Raw genomic sequence first — 22,230 nt, forward strand, 5'->3', positions numbered from 1 at the left:
ATTCGGAATATGAACTTGAGCCTAGTTGTTTACGTCTTTACGAAATGTATGGGTATCACAATAACAGATATAGACTTGAAATCGGAATTGAAATTCCTAATTAATGTAATGAATTGAAATATTCGAACATCTGATTCTGTTAATTTTAAACTTTAGATATATGAACATCTGGAAATTGAAATTTTATTTTGTCTTTGTTTGTAGAAGAAATTCAATGATTTTCACATCAAATTATTTTTAATTCTGAACATTCTGAACCTGAAATATGTTAGATTGTAATATTGATAACTATCATCACGCACGATCGTAACTCTCCAATCATTTTTTGATGAACTGGAAGCCTACCGATTTTTTTTTCTGAGAACAGTTATGATGTTTTTGTAGTGTGATTTAGTTCAAATAATTTCCAAAATCGTATCCGTTCCCAGACCATGCTCTTTGTATGGAAGGATTTTAATGTCATAGATTGAATAATGTGTTTAAAAGTGTTTAAAATAAAATACCAAACCCAAGAACTATGTTTTTTTTAAATTTTTGTTTAAAAAAGGATAGATTTTTTTTAAATGGACATAAACACATATAGGATTCTCGATGAAACTTGATGTTTCCTCGGAGAGATTCCGTTTATGTACCTAACTCTAAGGGCAGAAACACAGTGCACGCGAGCGAGCGAGCGAGCGATTCACGCGAAGAATCGCACCTCATTTGAACATATTGAAAACTGTGAGACCGTTCACAGTGCAAGCGACGCGATTCGTACTATCGCGCGAAATACCATTCGGAAAATTCTCCGTCGCAGCAGTCGCATGAATACTTTGTTTTGGTTCACCCAAACTTCATATGAACCTGCACTGAGATTATTTCTCGGCAGTTTTATTTGAAAATATATCGCGTTATTTTTAAATAATAAAAAAAAAACGATTTTCCTCGACTAACTTTTTAAATAAATTCGAAGCAGAGGTCAATTTCAATTATGACAAAGTTTTCCCAGCATATACTTGTCCTTTGTCCAGTATATGGACGAAATGGTGACCAGCAAATTCTGAAGAGAAATTCGTACTTTTTTGCGGCACGGTGAATTTGTGCTCTTTGTGCCTTAAAAAAACTCATTACTTCGGGGGAAAATTTAAACATTGTGAATTTATTTTTTCCCCAAGCTGCATAAGATGCATATTCCATATACCAGCGCGCGTTTTTTTTCTCTAATTATTTGAAACCTTTGAAGATTCCGCCCGAATAGCCAAGACCATGGTATTAATATAACCGGACAATGGTATTCAATTGAACAATAAATTTCATCCTAATATCTTAATCCTCACCAACCACTTTAAATTATGAAATCATCGTAGTATTCAAGGTAACCATGAATAATATCGTTAATTCAATGTATTTCGTAGTTACCAAGTATGTCAGAAACATGGTATCACAGTAAGGTTCTTGTGATTGCTATCGTTATTGTGAAATTCATGGTATAATGATAATCCGAACCGAAAAGAACATTGGTAAACTTTTGCGTTTTTAGACATTTCCGAATTTTCGTGTACGAGAATGTTTTCATCGCAAAATCGGACATGTTTCAACGGACGAAAAAATCTCGGTCGACGGTCGGTTTTTCGGTAGTTTCGGTGATTTTTTAGGATTAAAACGGTGAGTGGAATATAGAGAAGAGAAAAACATACTTCAAAAAACATACAAACATACTTCAAAACTTTTGTTTTGCAATTTCAGCGACACAAACACACGAGTTGATGAGCGGCGCAGGATGCGGTTGTCAATGTTGGAGGCATCCCAAAAAGTTGGAAAGACCGGAAAGATTCCGAAAGAAGGTCCGATACGAGTCCAACGCCCAGGTCAACGAAAGATTCAACCTATCAGCGGCCCGGAAAAAGATTTTATTTAAAGTGATTTATTTTAAGACAGTGATAAAATGAAAGTGGAATAATTAAAGTAATAAACAACAAAATGAACAAAACTGATTTCGTTTTATTTTTTTTTTTCATAAAAATAAAAACTGGATTTTCATTTTATGATCTAGAATACATTATTACACTGATTTTCATCTTCCTAGAAACAATGAAAATTCATTCGAAAACAATGTTATTCATAGTTCCCATTAGAAAAAGTGGAAGCTATAATAACCGTCAACTTTATAGTTTTGTGTTTTCAGGTGCATGGAAAAAAGTTCATTTTTTCATGGTTAAGTTGCTTAACAACCCCCTTTTTTCATGGTCAATTTGGTCAAAACAATGAATTTCAATGTCGAAAACGATAAATTCAACAGTACTTTCATGGTTTCATGTACGATCATATTCATAGTGTCAACCATGAAATCCATGGTATTGTGACAATGAAATTCATGGTTTTTTCACAATGTTTTTTTATTCGGGCGGTGACAAATTGCGTGGTCATCAGGTCTCGCACGATCCAAAATTTTTTCATTCCATTTCTAATTGCTGGAATAATTTAAGAACGTGAAGTTTTGATGCCAAAATAAATAAGATGATTTATAAAAAATGATTTTCTTCGAAAAACAAATACTCCTTTTCTTTAAGAACAAATAAAATAACTTCTCCTAGAGAAATTGATGTATGGATATTGTTTTAAATATTTAAAAGAAGAGTAGATTAGCTGAAAAATATTAAAAGTACTAGCTGCAAAAATGGTTATTTATCATTTCCCTTCATCTTAAATTACTATAATCATGATTATACAGTTCAAAATATGTCGACTGGAAAAGAAACGCAGCTGCCAGATCAAAATCAGTTGCTTGGACTGACAATGAAAACTCCTAGAAAAATTTATAGCATACTAACATCTGTAACCAAAGCAAATACTCAACTGCTGATCACAGAACATTTATATCCAGAATAAGATAAATTTTACTTGTTCAATCTGTAACATGAGCAAGGATTAAATAACAAATATGACTCTAGAACAAATTTATCTAACATTAAACGTTGCGTGGATTTGTCGGGTCAACATTATTTGACGTTAGTGAAAGTCGTCGGCGCTGATAGCGATGAAAACTCCGGTTTGTGGATTAGGCAATATAAATAATTGAATGGTTTTATGACGCTGTTAAAAATTTTAATTGAATGTCACATACGAATTATTTCATAATGATTAAAACAAAAATAACCTCTTAAAAATTATTCTTTCAATTCCCTATGAATTGATTTACAAAAATATTATTTTCTTTCCTATCCATAAAGTTTTTTCTCAGTGTAAATCGCATCCCGTTCGTCGCGTGCACTGTGAACGATCCTGAAAAATGTTCGCGCGAAATTCATTTCAGGTTCATTCAAAAATCGCTCGCTCGCTCGCTCGCGTGCACTGTGTTTCTGCCCTAAGCGTACATCTTTCAAGGATATGAGAGCTAGAATCTTACAAATGCTAAAACCACTAGCCCATAGAAAGTGGTCTATGTATTCCTTGTTTGATCATATGCCCGTTGTCTCAGAAGACTAGAAGGCTATCCTCTACACCCCGTGCGGCGGCCTAAATTAAAATTTACATCCGGATTTGATTAAAAAAAACATAACACCTGGATTTTATATAATAAAATCACGCCCATTTGGGCTTGGATATCTACTTGCGGGAAAATTTCAAGAATGCTGAATCTTGTTAAGAAGAATTTATAAATTCTGAATTAAGTTAGTTATTGGAAATGGTTCATCCCAATTAAATATTCCAAGCTCTGGAATAAAAATTATTGTTTGAAGATGTTTTGCTTTCCAAACATTTACATGCAAATTTAGTCAACTGGTACTTTCTTGAAGAAAGTTCCTTCGAGGAGTATAATCAGGGAAACACAAACAAAGGCACCCAATGTCAAAGGTGTATTAAAGCACAAAAGCCACTTTCTAGAATATTGCATCATAGCTGTTATCTTGCTATTAATACCTTGATTAAGATTTGAATAATGACTTAGCAAAATTCATTGGAAATTGATCACTTTCAATCCCTTTGGCTACAACACCTCGAATGGATGGAATGGTTTTGATGAAATCTTAAATCAAATGCAATGGTTAGATTTGAACCAGATACAATTCTATTTTCTTCACGCTAGAATTCTAAGCCAATTTTTTTTCCGCAGGTTTCACAAAATCATCGCTCGCTGATTTCTATGACAAATTGGAGAAAGAGGAAAGTGGTCGCAACTTTCCTTCTATCGAAGATGGCAGTCATGGCGGCGGTCCTTTAACGAGGGGTGAAAATGGCCTTTCCGGAAAATCGGGTAAGATTGACCTTCTGTCGACTAAAATTCATAAAAAAGAAATCATTCAGTTTTGTTTCGCACAGATCACCGTGGCTCTCCGATATCTTGCTACTCCCCGCAGAACCGGCTGCTTCCGTGGCCTTCGCAACATTTGGCCCCGTCCAACGACGGAGGAAATGGTCTCAGTACTCTCAGTGTCAGTGCCCGGAAGTCCCAGAATTTGGGTCTGATTTGTGTGGTCTGTGGCGATACCAGTTCCGGGAAGCATTATGGAATCCTAGCTTGCAACGGGTGTTCCGGATTTTTCAAACGAAGCGTTCGGCGGAAACTGATTTACCGGTAAGTCGATGTTACGATACTTTCCCCGACAATCTTCAGATATAAATCAATCACCAGAGGGACAATCAGAGTTGACTCGATTGCTTACATATTTATGTTTGATTATCATAAGTTATATTTAATCTACAAACTGTGAAGCGGAAGCTCAAAAAGGGGGAAAAGGCAGGTCAAAACGGACAGAAGGTGGATTCCACTCGAGACGGGCGCGGTGCTTCGATGTAGTGAAATTGTCTATTCCGGGTGATGGTCACATTTGGCCAAGTGAATCCTCAACTTAATTCCAATCGATCCCTTGAGAACACGACACTGAACCCTCTGTGTGCGTTTAGTCACTTTGTCAAAGTTCGGATAGGGTGAGTTTTTTTCTCCTCTCGGTGGGTTACGGTTGTCTGCTTCCTCCCTAAAGGATGGAATTTATCTGGGTTGAGGTTTTTGTCTATTCAATCAAGGATGATCTTCCACAACAGTGGTGAAAAAACTAGAACGTCGCTCGGAGATTACCGGCACATACATAGGTACCGGTATCTCTTAGGGGTAACCGGTATCACTCCTCGATTAGGGACAAATTTCAACGCTTCTAATTGATACCAACCGTGAAACCTCAACTAGCGTAGCAGAACGGTAAACCTGGCTAAATTTTCCTTGTGGCTGATAAAATGAAAATGACATGTGAGATATTTTATTGATACTCAAACAAAAAACAATGAAAAGTCCAATAAACTTTCCTTTCCTTTGCATACAAAAGGATGTTTGAAAGCGGAAATTTAAAGGAAAAATGAAATGTGGATATGCATTACTAATTCAAGTACATATCACGATGTATAATCTCTATATTTTCGAAAATAATTAAACTGTTCAATGCATGGATTGGATTCTGCTGGTTTGTTTGCCGAGTTTATAAGTAGCGTGTTCAGTTGGTTCTTTCCACACTGTACTAATGGTTATCTACTTTGCAACACCGTCAAACCGTGACATCAGACTCCATGACTTGATAATGTGTTAGAGCTCAAATATAAAATTCCCAAACGCTAGAGGAGCATCTCTTAAAACCCCCTTTTAAAACTTTTGTAATTCTAGAAAACTCCTTAAAATGTAGTTATCTATTAAAATAATTCGTAGAAGCATTATTATTGACTTTAACACAGTACATTCCTAGAAATAATCTTGTTTTGTTGAAAAACACAAGTGGTACTTTTCTTATTTCGCACCCTTTTTTTTCTTTATATTTTTGGTCCTCAACGGGAAATTGCAACGTCCAAACAAAAAAACTTATGCTTGATTTATCCGTTGAACAATTCAAAACTAATTGTAGAAGAAAATTTTGGTTATTTTCAAAAATTCATATTTTAACAAGCAAAATACATAGTGGTACTATTCTTATTTCGCTCACTGTAGGTCAGTGTGGACACCGGTTTGAGGTCGCTTAACCCTCATCCGCATTAGAGTGTCATTTTGACACTATTTCAAGTTTGAATGCTTGTAACTTTTTTCAGAAGCATCAAAAAACAAAAATTTCTTCGGGGACCCTAAATGAATTCAAAAGTTCTTTAATTTTGCATCTTTACTTTATTTATGGACGAAACCTGGAAGCCTGGACAAAAAAACTCCGTTTTCCGACTTAGAGTGTCATTTTGACACTCCAAAAGTAAAATCCATTTAAGTCGTTTGAATTGTTATGAACTTCATATAAAACTTATATCAATAGAAAGCTTGTAATATCAGTAAAATATGTTTAGAACATTATATATAGCTAGCTTCCAGTTTTCTCGTTATCCAGCATGAAAGAAAAAAAATCCGAAAAAACAAGCCTCACGAAAACTGCTGTAGTTCATATGTTACACGTCCAAAAAAATATTTACCTTATGCATATGAAAGCTGAAGTTAATATCTACATCATGGAACAAAGAAATATTTTAATTTTAATTTTTTTTGATGAAATGGTCACAAAAAGTTCAAAAATGTGGTCTGAAAAACCTACTTTTCATTCAATTGCTAGTAAATACTGTTTGAGCGATGGTAGAGTGTTTTAAAAAATATGACTACAAACTTTATTGAAATTCCAACATTTTGCTGTCTTTAGATTTTAGATGCAACAAAAATTGAATTTACTGGAATTTTTCAAAGTTCACTACTTTGCGCGATTTTTTTACAAACTGAAATTTCATCTGTTTTTGTGGTCCACTGTCAGGTTGTACCCGGATTATCAGTGCTTTCACTTTGTTTGGACCAATAAAAAGTATATTCATTGGAAAGCAAATATAATCTACATTCTAGTGAGGTGCAACAAATCACGCTGTGAGTTTTCACAAAAATATAAAAATTATAAACGTAAAATCATTCCTGAATTTCTAGAACTACAAGCAGCGGTCCAGCAAAACGTGTTTGTTTGCTCTCCGAGTAGGTACGGTGGGTGGTGATTCGGGCAGAGAGCCAAGCCGAGAGCCGAAATAATGATGCGTGACTGCTGTTAAATGCGCAAGCAGTGAGTGATTCGCGCAAGCAAAATGAGTGACCAATTTTGTCTCTTTGGCAGCACGGCTTAAAGAATACTTGCAAGCAATTTTGGCTCACGTCTAACTTGTTATACTCATAATTGGGAAATTTAAAGTGAATAATTGAATAATTTGAGTTAGCAAATAAAGTTATAGTCTAAAAATTCGCTGTTAATCTACATAACATAAACATGCAAGGGAACAAACATGTTATATTCTTAAATTAAAACGTTGCTTATGTAAAAAATGATCCTTAATACTCTGGTTATCATATTATTCCATAAAATAATTAAGAATTTTAAATGCTGTATGAAAGCATTCGTTTTAAAACTTCAACATTGGTGATTTTTTTTTATTAATATCTATATAAATAAACTGTTATTTTATTATTTAACACTTTAAAATTTGAACCAAACATCTGAGCACTTACTCACCAAAAGTATATTTAAGCAAGGCTTCTGGCAATAAAAACTTGTTCTAAAATTACTACCGAAGTGCATGCGAACAAAAAAATTTTATCAACAAAATCAAATGTAGCACCAATTGTTTAAACCGATAAGGGGCCGTTCACATACCACGTGGACAACTTATGGAAAGGGGGGTGTATGGAAATGTCCACGCTTGTCCACGGAGAGGGGAGTAGGAGTTTTGGTCATGTCCACTTAGACATACATACTTCCAAAATATTTTCTAAGGGTGAAAAAATATTAAGATGTTTAAATCAAAATTATAAATTGCAAAGTTTTCCAGTTTAAGTTTAAACAACTAGTAGGCAAGTGATATATACGAAAGTTTAGAAATTTAAAATTTATATAATTATTTTATATCAGGAAATGCTTTTTCGTTTTTCTCAAAATCAACCATTTTAACAAAAAAAAAAAGCAAGAGGGAGTGTTTTCTGTCAAATTAGATTTAGAAAATAAAAACAATCTCAATCCGGGGAGGGGGTAGGGGTTTGCTAAATGTCCACGCTTGTCCACGTTGGGGGAAGAGGGGCTAAAAAATTTCAGTTTTCTGTCCACGTGATATCTGAACGGCCCCAATGATCTTTTGGATTCTGAAAAAAAAATAGTACCCAGAATCTTTCCATACCATATGAGTTTTAAGGAATTTCCACGTAAATCTATATATGTATGTCGAAATTTTGAATTGTACACTTTACAGGATTAATTTGAAAAGTTTGTCCAAGAATGCTGCAGTATGCATTAGGTATGTATTTTTGTTAAAGATCCTTGACACAAAACTTTGTACTTAAAGTTTTCCCTAACCCCGTACATTTTCCGTTATTTCCATATAAGTGTATATATTTCAAAATTTTGTATTTTCACTATACCAACTCAATTTAAAAAAAAAATTGTACAAAACTTAAAACCAGTTACAAATTGTAGTACTCAGAATTTTCCCCTGGCCCTGTGAATTTTCCCGAATTTCCATTGAAGAAGAAATTTATTTTGAAAAGTTTATTCAAGAAAAACAAATGGGGCACTAAACCAATATACTAGATAGCTATGTGAGTTTTAATACTAGAAACAAAACGTTGTACTCAGAATTTTCCCTTACCCCGTGAATATTCCGGATTTTCCTCATAAGTGTACATATGTTGAAATATTGAATTTTTCACAATTGCAACTGAATTTGAAAAGTTTGTTCAACAAAAACAAATGCGGCACTAAGCTACTATACTAGGTATGTTGGTTTTGGTGCTATAAACAAAACATAGTACTCAGAATTTTCCCTTACCCCGTGAATTTTTTCTGAATTTCCATATAAATGCATATATGTCATTATATTGAATTTTTCACTATATTAATATAATTCGAAAAGTTTGTTCAACAAAACCAAATGCAGCACTAAGCCACTATACTAGATATGTTGGTTTTGATACTAGAAACAAATCTAGTAGGTACTAAGATTATCCCCTGGTCTCGTGAATTTCCCGGAATTTCCCAATAAGTGCATAGTGAACGAAATGTTAGATTTTTCCATATTCCAGCATAATTTGAAGTTTGTTCAACAACAAAAATTCGCAATAAGCAACTGTGTTGATTTCGAATCTTTTAAGAAAACGTTGATATCAGAATTTTCCCTTAACCTGAAAGTTTTCCGAAATTTCCCCAAAAGTGGGTGGAACGTTTTGATTTTCCCATGCCGCGACGCCCGAGGAACTCAGGGTGAGTGGACCTGTGTTAAATGCGCAAGCAAAGAGAGCGCAAGCAATCTCTCATTTTTTCTGGAATGGCAACCCGGCGCGAGCAAAACTTGCACGCAAAATGAACAGAATGAACACATGAATGAACTTTTTTTTGAACTGGCAGTTAAGAAAAACTAATTTAATTAAACTAAATTAACGATTTAAACAATGTTAAGCATTTTTGGGTACTAGAAAAAACGCCAACAACTGAACAAAGACCACAAAATCCTTTATTAACGTTCATAACATTCAATTTCCCCGTAAATTCATCATATAAGAACAAACATGACAACATATTGAATTTTTCACTATATTAACTTAATTTGAAAAGTTTGTTCAACAAAATCAAATGCGGCACTAAGCCACTATACTAGGTATGTTGGTTTTGATACTAGAAACAAAACGTAGTACTCAGAATTTTCCTTTACCCCGTGAATTTTCCGGAATTTCCACATAAGTGCATATATGTCGAAATGTTCACTTTTTCACTATATTGACTTGATTTGAAAAGTTTGTTCAACAAAAACAAATGCGGCACTAAGCCACTACACTAGGTATGTTGGTTTTGATACTAGAAACAAAACGTAGTACTCAGAATTTTCCCTTACCCCGTGAATTTTCCGGAATTTCCACATAAGTGCATATATGTCGAAATATTCACTTTTTCACTATATTGACTTGATTTGAAAAGTTTGTTCAACAAAAACAAATGCGGCACTAAGCCACTATACTAGGTATGTTGGTTTTGATACTAGAAACAAAACGTAGTACTCAGAATTTTCCCTTACCCCGTGAATTTTCCGGAATTTCCACATCAATGCATATATGTCGAAATATTGACTTTTTCACTATATTAACTTAATTTGAAAAGTTTGTTCAACAAAAACAAATGCGGCACTAAGCCACTATACTAGGTATGTTGGTTTTGATACTAGAAACAAAACGTAGTACTCAGAATTTTCCCTTACCCCGTGAATTTTCCGGAATTTCCACATCAATGCATATATGTCGAAATATTGTTTTTTTCACTATATTAACTTAATTTGAAAAGTTTGTTCAACAAAAACAAATGCGGCACTAAGCCACTATACTAGGTATGTTGGTTTTGATACTAGAAACAAAACTAAGTACTCAGAATTTTCCCTTACCCCGTGAATTTTCCGGAATTTCCACATAAGTGCATATATGTCGAAATATTGACTTTTTCACTATATTAACTTAATTTGAAAAGTTTGTTCAACAAAAACAAATGCGGCACTAAGCCACTATACTAGGTATGTTGGTTTTGATACTAGAAACAAAACGTAGTACTCAGAATTTTCCCTTACCCCGTGAATTTTCCGGAATTTCCACATCAATGCATATATGTCGAAATATTGACTTTTTCACTATATTAACTTAATTTGAAAAGTTTGTTCAACAAAAACAAATGCGGCACTAAGCCACTATACTAGGTATGTTGGTTTTGATACTAGAAACAAAACGTAGTACTCAGAATTTTCCCTTACCCCGTGAATTTTCCGGAATTTCCACATAAGTGCATATATGTCGAAATATTGACCTTTTCACTATATTAACTTAATTTGAAAAGTTTGTTCAACAAAAACAAATGCGGCACTAAGCCACTATACTAGGTATGTTGGTTTTGATACTAGAAACAAAACGTAGTACTCAGAATTTTCCCTTACCCCGTGAATTTTCCGGAATTTCCACATAAGTGCATATATGTCGAAATGTTCACTTTTTCACTATATTGACTTGATTTGAAAAGTTTGTTCAACAAAAACAAATGCGGCACTAAGCCACTATACTAGGTATGTTGGTTTTGATACTAGAAACAAAATGTAGTACTCAGAATTTTCCCTTACCCCGTGAATTTTCCGGAATTTCCACATAAGTGCGTACATGTCGAAATATTGACTTTTTCACTATATTAACTTAATTTGAAAACTTTGTTCAACAAAAACAAATGCGGCACTAAGCCACTATACTAGGTATGTTGGTTTTGATACTAGAAACAAAACGTAGTACTCACAATTTTCCTTTACCCCGTGAATTTTCCGGAATTTCCACATAAGTGCATATATGTCGAAATGTTCACTTTTTCACTATATTGACTTGATTTGAAAAGTTTGTTCAACAAAAACAAATGCGGCACTAAGCCACTACACTAGGTATGTTGGTTTTGATACTAGAAACAAAATGTAGTACTCAGAATTTTCCCTTACCCCGTGAATTTTCCGGAATTTCCACATAAGTGCATATATGTCGAAATATTGACTTTTTCACTATATTAACTTAATTTGAAAAGTTTGTTCAACAAAAACAAATGCGGCACTAAGCCACTATACTAGGTATGTTGATTTTGATACTAGAAACAAAACGTAGTACTCAGAATTTTCCCTTACCCCGTGAATTTTCCGGAATTTCCACATAAGTGCATATATGTCGAAATATTCACTTTTTCACTATATTGACTTGATTTGAAAAGTTTGTTCAACAAAAACAAATGCGGCACTAAGCCACTATACTAGGTATGTTGGTTTTGATACTAGAAACAAAACGTAGTACTCAGAATTTTCCCTTACCCCGTGAATTTTCCGGAATTTCCACATAAGTGCATATATGTCGAAATATTCACTTTTTCACTATATTGACTTGATTTGAAAAGTTTGTTCAACAAAAACAAATGCGGCACTAAGCCACTATACTGGGTATGTTGGTTTTGATACTAGAAACAAAACGTAGTACTCAGAATTTTCCCTTACCCCGTGAATTTTCCGGAATTTCCACATAAGTGCGTACATGTCGAAATATTGACTTTTTCACTATATTAACTTAATTTGAAAAGTTTGTTCAACAAAAACAAATGCGGCACTAAGCCACTACACTAGGTATGTTGGTTTTGATACTAGAAACAAAACGTAGTACTCAGAATTTTCCCTTACCCCGTGAATTTTCCGGAATTTCCACATAAGTGCATATATGTCGAAATATTCACTTTTTCACTATATTGACTTGATTTGAAAAGTTTGTTCAACAAAAACAAATGCGGCACTAAGCCACTATACTGGGTATGTTGGTTTTGATACTAGAAACAAAACGTAGTACTCAGAATTTTCCCTTACCCCGTGAATTTTCCGGAATTTCCACATAAGTGCGTACATGTCGAAATATTGACTTTTTCACTATATTAACTTAATTTGAAAAGTTTGTTCAACAAAAACAAATGCGGCACTAAGCCACTACACTAGGTATGTTGGTTTTGATACTAGAAACAAAACGTAGTACTCAGAATTTTCCCTTACGCCGTGAATTTTCCGGAATTTCCACATCAATGCATATATGTCAAATATTGTTTTTTTCACTATATTAACTTAATTTGAAAAGTTTGTTCAACAAAAACAAATGCGGCACTAAGCCACTATACTAGGTATGTTGGTTTTGATACTAGAAACAAAACGTAGTACTCAGAATTTTCCCTTACCCCGTGAATTTTCCGGAATTTCCACATAAGTGCATATATGTCGAAATATTGACTTTTTCACTATATTAACTTAATTTGAAAAGTTTGTTCAACAAAAACAAATGCGGCACTAAGCCACTATACTAGGTATGTTGGTTTTGATACTAGAAACAAAACGTAGTACTCAGAATTTTCCCTTACCCCGTGAATTTTCCGGAATTTCCACATAAGTGCATATATGTCGAAATATTGACTTTTTCACTATATTAACTTAATTTGAAAAGTTTGTTCAACAAAAACAAATGCGGCACTAAGCCACTATACTAGGTATGTTGGTTTTGATACTAGAAACAAAACGTAGTACTCAGAATTTTCCCTTACCCCGTGAATTTTCCGGAATTTCCACATCAATGCATATATGTCGAAATATTGACTTTTTCACTATATTAACTTAATTTGAAAAGTTTGTTCAACAAAAACAAATGCGGCACTAAGCCACTATACTAGGTATGTTGGTTTTGATACTAGAAACAAAACGTAGTACTCAGAATTTTCCCTTACCCTGTGAATTTTCCGGAATTTCCACATAAGTGCATATATGTCGAAATATTGACCTTTTCACTATATTAACTTAATTTGAAAAGTTTGTTCAACAAAAACAAATGCGGCACTAAGCCACTATACTAGGTATGTTGGTTTTGATACTAGAAACAAAACGTAGTACTCAGAATTTTCCCTTACCCCGTGAATTTTCCGGAATTTCCACATAAGTGCATATATGTCGAAATGTTCACTTTTTCACTATATTGACTTGATTTGAAAAGTTTGTTCAACAAAAACAAATGCGGCACTAAGCCACTATACTAGGTATGTTGGTTTTGATACTAGAAACAAAATGTAGTACTCAGAATTTTCCCTTACCCCGTGAATTTTCCGGAATTTCCACATAAGTGCGTACATGTCGAAATATTGACTTTTTCACTATATTAACTTAATTTGAAAACTTTGTTCAACAAAAACAAATGCGGCACTAAGCCACTATACTAGGTATGTTGGTTTTGATACTAGAAACAAAACGTAGTACTCACAATTTTCCTTTACCCCGTGAATTTTCCGGAATTTCCACATAAGTGCATATATGTCGAAATGTTCACTTTTTCACTATATTGACTTGATTTGAAAAGTTTGTTCAACAAAAACAAATGCGGCACTAAGCCACTACACTAGGTATGTTGGTTTTGATACTAGAAACAAAACGTAGTACTCAGAATTTTCCCTTACCCCGTGAATTTTCCGGAATTTCCACATAAGTGCATATATGTCGAAATATTGACTTTTTCACTATATTAACTTAATTTGAAAAGTTTGTTCAACAAAAACAAATGCGGCACTAAGCCACTATACTAGGTATGTTGATTTTGATACTAGAAACAAAACGTAGTACTCAGAATTTTCCCTTACCCCGTGAATTTTCCGGAATTTCCACATAAGTGCATATATGTCGAAATATTCACTTTTTCACTATATTGACTTGATTTGAAAAGTTTGTTCAACAAAAACAAATGCGGCACTAAGCCACTATACTAGGTATGTTGGTTTTGATACTAGAAACAAAACGTAGTACTCAGAATTTTCCCTTACCCCGTGAATTTTCCGGAATTTCCACATAAGTGCATATATGTCGAAATATTCACTTTTTCACTATATTGACTTGATTTGAAAAGTTTGTTCAACAAAAACAAATGCGGCACTAAGCCACTATACTGGGTATGTTGGTTTTGATACTAGAAACAAAACGTAGTACTCAGAATTTTCCCTTACCCCGTGAATTTTCCGGAATTTCCACATAAGTGCGTACATGTCGAAATATTGACTTTTTCACTATATTAACTTAATTTGAAAAGTTTGTTCAACAAAAACAAATGCGGCACTAAGCCACTACACTAGGTATGTTGGTTTTGATACTAGAAACAAAACGTAGTACTCACAATTTTCCCTTACCCCGTGAATTTTCCGGAATTTCCACATAAGTGCATATATGTCGAAATATTCACTTTTTCACTATATTGACTTGATTTGAAAAGTTTGTTCAACAAAAACAAATGCGGCACTAAGCCACTATACTGGGTATGTTGGTTTTGATACTAGAAACAAAACGTAGTACTCAGAATTTTCCCTTACCCCGTGAATTTTCCGGAATTTCCACATAATTGCGTACATGTCGAAATATTGACTTTTTCACTATATTAACTTAATTTGAAAAGTTTGTTCAACAAAAACAAATGCGGCACTAAGCCACTACACTAGGTATGTTGGTTTTGATACTAGAAACAAAACGTAGTACTCAGAATTTTCCCTTACGCCGTGAATTTTCCGGAATTTCCACATCAATGCATATATGTCAAATATTGTTTTTTTCACTATATTAACTTAATTTGAAAAGTTTGTTCAACAAAAACAAATGCGGCACTAAGCCACTATACTAGGTATGTTGGTTTTGATACTAGAAACAAAACGTAGTACTCAGAATTTTCCCTTACCCCGTGAATTTTCCGGAATTTCCACATAAGTGCATATATGTCGAAATGTTCACTTTTTCACTATATTGACTTGATTTGAAAAGTTTGTTCAACAAAAACAAATGCGGCACTAAGCCACTATACTAGGTATGTTGGTTTTGATACTAGAAACAAAATGTAGTACTCAGAATTTTCCCTTACCCCGTGAATTTTCCGGAATTTCCACATAAGTGCGTACATGTCGAAATATTGACTTTTTCACTATATTAACTTAATTTGAAAACTTTGTTCAACAAAAACAAATGCGGCACTAAGCCACTATACTAGGTATGTTGGTTTTGATACTAGAAACAAAACGTAGTACTCACAATTTTCCTTTACCCCGTGAATTTTCCGGAATTTCCACATAAGTGCATATATGTCGAAATGTTCACTTTTTCACTATATTGACTTGATTTGAAAAGTTTGTTCAACAAAAACAAATGCGGCACTAAGCCACTACACTAGGTATGTTGGTTTTGATACTAGAAACAAAATGTAGTACTCAGAATTTTCCCTTACCCCGTGAATTTTCCGGAATTTCCACATAAGTGCATATATGTCGAAATATTGACTTTTTCACTATATTAACTTAATTTGAAAAGTTTGTTCAACAAAAACAAATGCGGCACTAAGCCACTATACTAGGTATGTTGATTTTGATACTAGAAACAAAACGTAGTACTCAGAATTTTCCCTTACCCCGTGAATTTTCCGGAATTTCCACATAAGTGCATATATGTCGAAATATTCACTTTTTCACTATATTGACTTGATTTGAAAAGTTTGTTCAACAAAAACAAATGCGGCACTAAGCCACTATACTAGGTATGTTGGTTTTGATACTAGAAACAAAACGTAGTACTCAGAATTTTCCCTTACCCCGTGAATTTTCCGGAATTTCCACATAAGTGCATATATGTCGAAATATTCACTTTTTCACTATATTGACTTGATTTGAAAAGTTTGTTCAACAAAAACAAATGCGGCACTAAGCCACTATACTGGGTATGTTGGTTTTGATACTAGAAACAAAACGTAGTACTCAGAATTTTCCCTTACCCCGTGAATTTTCCGGAATTTCCACATAAGTGCGTACATGTCGAAATATTGACTTTTTCACTATATTAACTTAATTTGAAAAGTTTGTTCAACAAAAACAAATGCGGCACTAAGCCACTACACTAGGTATGTTGGTTTTGATACTAGAAACAAAACGTAGTACTCAGAATTTTCCCTTACCCCGTGAATTTTCCGGAATTTCCACATAAGTGCATATATGTCGAAATATTCACTTTTTCACTATATTGACTTGATTTGGTCTTTGTTGATTGAGCAGGCTAAGAGAGCGTTAACTGCCTCTCAAATGTCTCTTTTTGCTTACTTGAACGCAAGTGGTTCATCCTTAGCTAATGTTTGTTTACTTTTCCAAAATGTCAATAAATGAATTATGCTCCAAAATGATGAAAAAGTAAAACATGAAGAAAAAGTAGGTAGTGCCAAGGCAGCCCTGCTCTAGTATTGGTACAGACTGTGTCGTCATAATCACGATAAATCTGTCAAACTACTGGGAAATTTGCCTTTTTCGTTGATAATTCGAAGAATTTGCGAGAAACTTTCCACTTTTAAAACTTGTTTTTCTAGAATAACTCTTGCTCTTCAAGATCGGTACAGATAAAGTTGGATTTTCGGGTTATTTTTATATAAAATAGGCCATCAAAGTTCGAAAAATAATGGATTTTCCCTACTGAAATAAGCAAAACTGTAAAATTAGTTCAAAGTCTTCCATGGAAATGTTCAAGTCAATGCAGTTTAAGATCCTTGTTACAATAAAGTAATCAAAACACAAATTTATTGATGTTAATTGTTCTACATAAGAACTGAATGTAGTATACCGGTTGGATAAAAATCATGACAATCAGTTCAACCCTCAATAACTACCAACTGACCTTTTTAAAGCTGAATTTTTCTTCATTTTTGCATAAATAAAATTAGAAAAAAAAATAATTATGCAATCTTCAAAGGACCAAAACATTTCATAACATAGTGCAATAGAGACCTTACAACACAATCAAAACAAAATTGGAATTCATTTTTATTCTAGAACATGTTTTTTTGTTTAAAATTCTACAATTCGAGTATACATGTCGAAAAGCGTTTTTTTCACAATACCAATAAACAGGCATCATAAGGGGCTAGATGCAACATTTGTATATCACAGCTCTTATTCAATTTTGTTTTCAATAATAATGCAATCGAGTTGTCATTTAATGGTTACAAAATGATGATGACATAATCTTTTAAATCTTAAGCTAGTTTGTAAAGTTTTTGGTTCTCATAGAAAATTTAAAAAATCGAGAAAAAGATAAAGAAATTGAAACATTTTTCGATGCCGTAAAAAAATTTACCCCGTATGAAAATTGGCCTAGTAATATCAAACTCTCTATTACTAACACTCTTGGTGTAAAAATATTTTTCAAACAGTCACCAATATTGAAAAAAAAAATTATAATTCACTTACCAGTCTGGGTTAAGATGCAAATAAATTTAAATCATATTGATTCATGGATATATGGTTGTTAACCGTCACGCGTTTGTTAACATAAAAATTCCAACCATTCAAAAATTTATTTTTATGATTTCAGCTAGTAGAATTTATTGTAGTATTCTAAAGCATTATTGTTGAAAAAAACAAACAAAACCAAATTTAATGCAATTGGTGTTTGGCATTGGGCATGGGCATTTATAGCACCACAAGCTTATCTAAATCTATTAATTTTTAAACGTTTTCATTTTATTTTTTATTCAAAAGAAAGTTTGCTGCATTCAACCCCTTTTTCTGAGAAAGGTATAAAAATCGCATGTTTAAGAAAATTTAAAATAATAAGAAAAAAAATATGACTACATCTTTTTATATCCCACCAACTTTTAAAACTTTTGATGGATAAGCGGTATGATCATCTGTCAAAACAATTTTTGAGAAACCATTGATGTTGAAAAGTGTTGCATGTTACTTCAGTTGACGGAACTAACTAAATTTGAAGAATTTGTTTATCAGAACCAAATGTGGCACTTAGTCACTGTACTTGGTATGTTCGTTTTGATACTAAAAACATAACCTAGTATGTACTTAAAATTTTCCCTAGCCCCGTAAATTTTCCGGAATTTCCACATAAGTGCATACATGTCCAAAAAGCGTTTTTTTCACTCTATAAACTTTAAATAAAAAATTCAACAAGCCTCTTCACTAGGTATATTGATTATATTCATGAATACAAAACGTAGTACACCTAGGTCTTTTTTTACACTGATATACGTACCGCGAAAAAAAAAACCGTGTAAAAAAAAAACCGTGTTAATTCCCGAAAACCGTGTAAAAAAAAACCGTGCTAATTGCGGAAAACCGTGTAAAAAAAGAACTTTAAATTTATGCGGCTTTGAAACTCGAAACAATAAGACATGTAACTAGACACTTTAGACCTTAGACATGACACCTGAGACATGAGATGTCATGTCTAATGTCTAATGTCTAATGTCTAATGTCTCATGTCTCATGTCTCAGGTCTCATGTCTCAGGTCTCATATCTCAGGTCTAATGTCTCAGGTCTCAGGTCTCAGGTCTCATGTCTCATGTCTAATGTCTCAGGTCTAATGTCTCATGTCTCGGGTCTAATGTCTCAGGTCTAATGTCTCATGTCTCATATCTCATGTCTCAGGTCTCAGGTCTCAGGTCTAATGTCTCATGTCTAATGTCTAATGTCTCATGTCTCATGTCTCAGGTCTCATGTCTCATGTCTCATGTCTAATGTCTAATGTCTAATGTCTCATGTCTCAGGTCTCATGTCTCAGGTCTCATGTCTCAGGTCTCAGGTCTCAGGTCTAATGTCTCATGTCTCATGTCTCATATCTCATGTCTAATGTCTCAGGTGTCATGTCTCATGTCTAATGTCTCAGGTCTAATGTCTCATGTCTCATGTCTCAGGTCTCAGGTCTCAGGTCTCAGATCTCAGGTCTCAAGTCTCATGTCTCAGGTCTTAAGCCTCATGTCTCGTGTCTCGTGTCTGAGGTCTCAGGTCTCATATTTCAAGTCTCATGTCTTAGGTCTGATGTCTCAAGCCTCAGGTCTCAGGTCTCATGTCTCAGGTCTAATGTCTTATGTCTCGTGTCTGAAAACTCAAGTCTCATATTTCAGGTCTCAAGTCTCAGGTCTAATGTCTCAGGTCTCAGGTCTCAGGTCTCAGGTCTCAGGTCTCAGGTCTCAGGTCTCAGGTCTCAAGTCTCATGTCTCAGGTCTCAGGGGTATCATGTTTCACGGTCTCAGTCTCAGAGCTAAGATTTTCCCAACTTCAAAGTGTTTTCCTTTGAAAAGGACTTAGAATATTTTCTCTCAAAAACCGTGTTAATTCGCGAAAACCGTGTAAAAAAAAACCGTGTTAATTCCCGAAAACCGTGTAAAAAAAGCCGTGTAAAAAAAAACCGTGTAAAAAAAAACCGCGTAAAAAAAACCTAGGTGTACTCTAAATTTTTGGAAATTTTACATAAGTGTACTTGGAAGTAAATTTATTTTTTTTCTCTTCATATAAACACTGTTGAAATTATGAATATAAAATAATTTTATCTATTGTTTATTATGTTATGTTGGGATTTTCATTGCCTTTTAAAGCACGTAGAGATAAGTGAAAAAATCGCTTTCGATAACGATATATAACGATTTCGACGATTGTCGTAATCCAAGATTTTAAATGTGTTTTTTTTCTTTATTATTCTAAAATTTCATATTATGTAGTGTAGAAAACAGCTTCACCTTTCAATTGACTTGACACCGATTATTAAACGCCCAGATGTAGGTACTTCATTTAAACGCCTAGATGTTTTTTTTACACTTTTTTCAGCAACGACGCGGATCGATGTCTTGAAAAGCTCACAATGAGTGACCAGAGTAAAATACGCAAGTAAAGAGAGCGTAATTAGCCTCTCTATCGTCTCATTTTGATGATTTGTAAACAAATCGTTCATTAGTTCATTCCGTTTGTTTACGTTTTGAAATTAGCCTATTTCGTATCGAAATTATTTGGAATGTTTCATTACCTATGAATACTTAATCCTTAAGAAGTAAAACTGTTTTTTTGGTGATTGTTAAGCAAATCATCTCAACTTAAATTCTTGATTCTACATAATTTTTGGAAAAACTCTTCACCATTCACCTTTTTTCTAACTTATTAAAGAATGGAAATTTATCATAAAATGAAACATCAATTTTAGGAAAAAATTTCTTCATGTAGAGAAATTACCAACAAGAAATAGTCTATATAAAATTGTACTCAAAAGATTCATAACACGGAATAATTGCTTAAGATTGGAGAAATTTATTTTCACTTCATATTTCACAATTACACAATAACATAATTTTCACATTTAAATAATTTAATCAATCCTTTTTGGTGTTTTTTCGGCCAGATGCGCCAATTACTTTTTAAATAAAATCTTGGGCACAAGCATTTCTGATTCACATTCACAAAATATGGGTCGATCGTTTTCGGCTTCAGCGGTGTTTTCGGACGCGATTTCGACCATCAAGGTTATATAAGCAAGCTAGAATTAAAGATAGTAGGTGAGTATTTGGAACGGAAGAAACACTATTAAATTGCAATCAAAATTCACTTACCATAGCAGACACCTTTCGTTGATCGCAAACAAACAACCGTTTATACGCTCCATCGATCGGCGCCTCGTCCAATTCATGATTAACTTTAGATTTAAGCATATTTTTTAAATAATAAAATTTTCTTTAAAAGTTGCTACATAAACATTCACTTCTTGCAGTAAAATAAACAATTTGATGAATTCGATGAAATCAAAATAAAGCTATGACAGCTCAGATGAACCCAACACAACTTTCTGTTCACTGAAAATAGTGCTCATGTTGAAATTTCATGTTTCGCAGCATGGATTTATATAATTAGCATCTAAGAAACCTTTATTTAATGATGACAATTGGAAACATATGCGCCAGATTTCACAGGAAATTAAAATGAGTATATTCTATAGTAACTGTCTATTGAGATTTTTATTCTTAACAGAACGTGCTTGAATTAATGAATTTTTCATTCAATCAGTTATGAAAATGTTGATAAAAAATAAATTTCATCTTTCTATAATATAAAGTGGTGTTGTTTATTTCTAGGATTTCCAGGTTTTCGAATCCTTCATTCCAAAATTCAAAACTTAAAGCCTCTTTAATTATGATAGTAAAAATCAGTAAAATGAAAAAAAGAAAAAAACAAATAGGCATATAAAACTTAAGAAATAATAGTTCTAAAATTCTAAAATCCTTTAGTTCTGATATTTTAAAATTTGAAAATTTTGAAATTGTAAAATAAAAAAAAATTTAAATCTTAATTTCTAAAATTCTTATATTCTAAAATCCTAAGATTCTAAAATTCTAAAATTCTAAAATTCTAAAATTCCAAAATTCTAAAATTCTAAAATTCTAAAATTCTTACATTCTTAAATTCTAAAATTCTAAAATTCTTAAATTCTTAGATTCTTAAATTCTTAAATTCTTAAATTCGTAAATTCTTAAATTCTTAAATTCTTAAATTCTTAAATTCTTAAATTCTTAAATTCTTAAATTCTTAAATTCTTAAATTCTTAAATTCTTAAATTCTTAAATTCTTAAATTCTTAAATTCTTAAATTCTTAAATTCTTAAATTCTTAAATTCTTAAATTCTTAAATTCTTAAATTCTTAAATTCTTAAATTCTTAAATTCTTAAATTCTTAAATTCTTAAATTCTTAAATTCTTAAATTCTTAAATTCTTAAATTCTTAAATTCTTTAATTCTTAAATTCTTAAATTCTTAAATTCTTAAATTCTTAAATTCTTAAATTCTTAAATTCTTAAATTCTTAAATTCTTAAATTCTTAAATTCTTAAATTCTTAAATTCTTAAATTCTTAAATTCTT

The 22,230-nt window shown here is 33.0% G+C and overlaps 1 protein-coding gene across 2 annotated transcripts in view; it reads left to right on the forward strand.

Moving 5' to 3' along the window:
* The window catches only part of LOC129747581 (photoreceptor-specific nuclear receptor-like), a 171,506-nt gene that overhangs the window by 17,498 nt on the left and 131,778 nt on the right, over window positions 1-22,230 (forward strand). For both annotated transcript variants that reach the window (XM_055741868.1, XM_055741869.1), the window contains exons 2-3: window positions 4,097-4,237; window positions 4,303-4,558. In XM_055741868.1, coding sequence (XP_055597843.1) covers window positions 4,097-4,237; window positions 4,303-4,558 — 397 coding nt within the window. The remainder of the gene's footprint in view (window positions 1-4,096; window positions 4,238-4,302; window positions 4,559-22,230) is intronic.

The sequence above is a fragment of the Uranotaenia lowii genome, chromosome 2 (genome assembly GCF_029784155.1).
Source record: "Uranotaenia lowii strain MFRU-FL chromosome 2, ASM2978415v1, whole genome shotgun sequence".
Classification (NCBI taxonomy): domain Eukaryota; kingdom Metazoa; phylum Arthropoda; class Insecta; order Diptera; family Culicidae; genus Uranotaenia; species Uranotaenia lowii.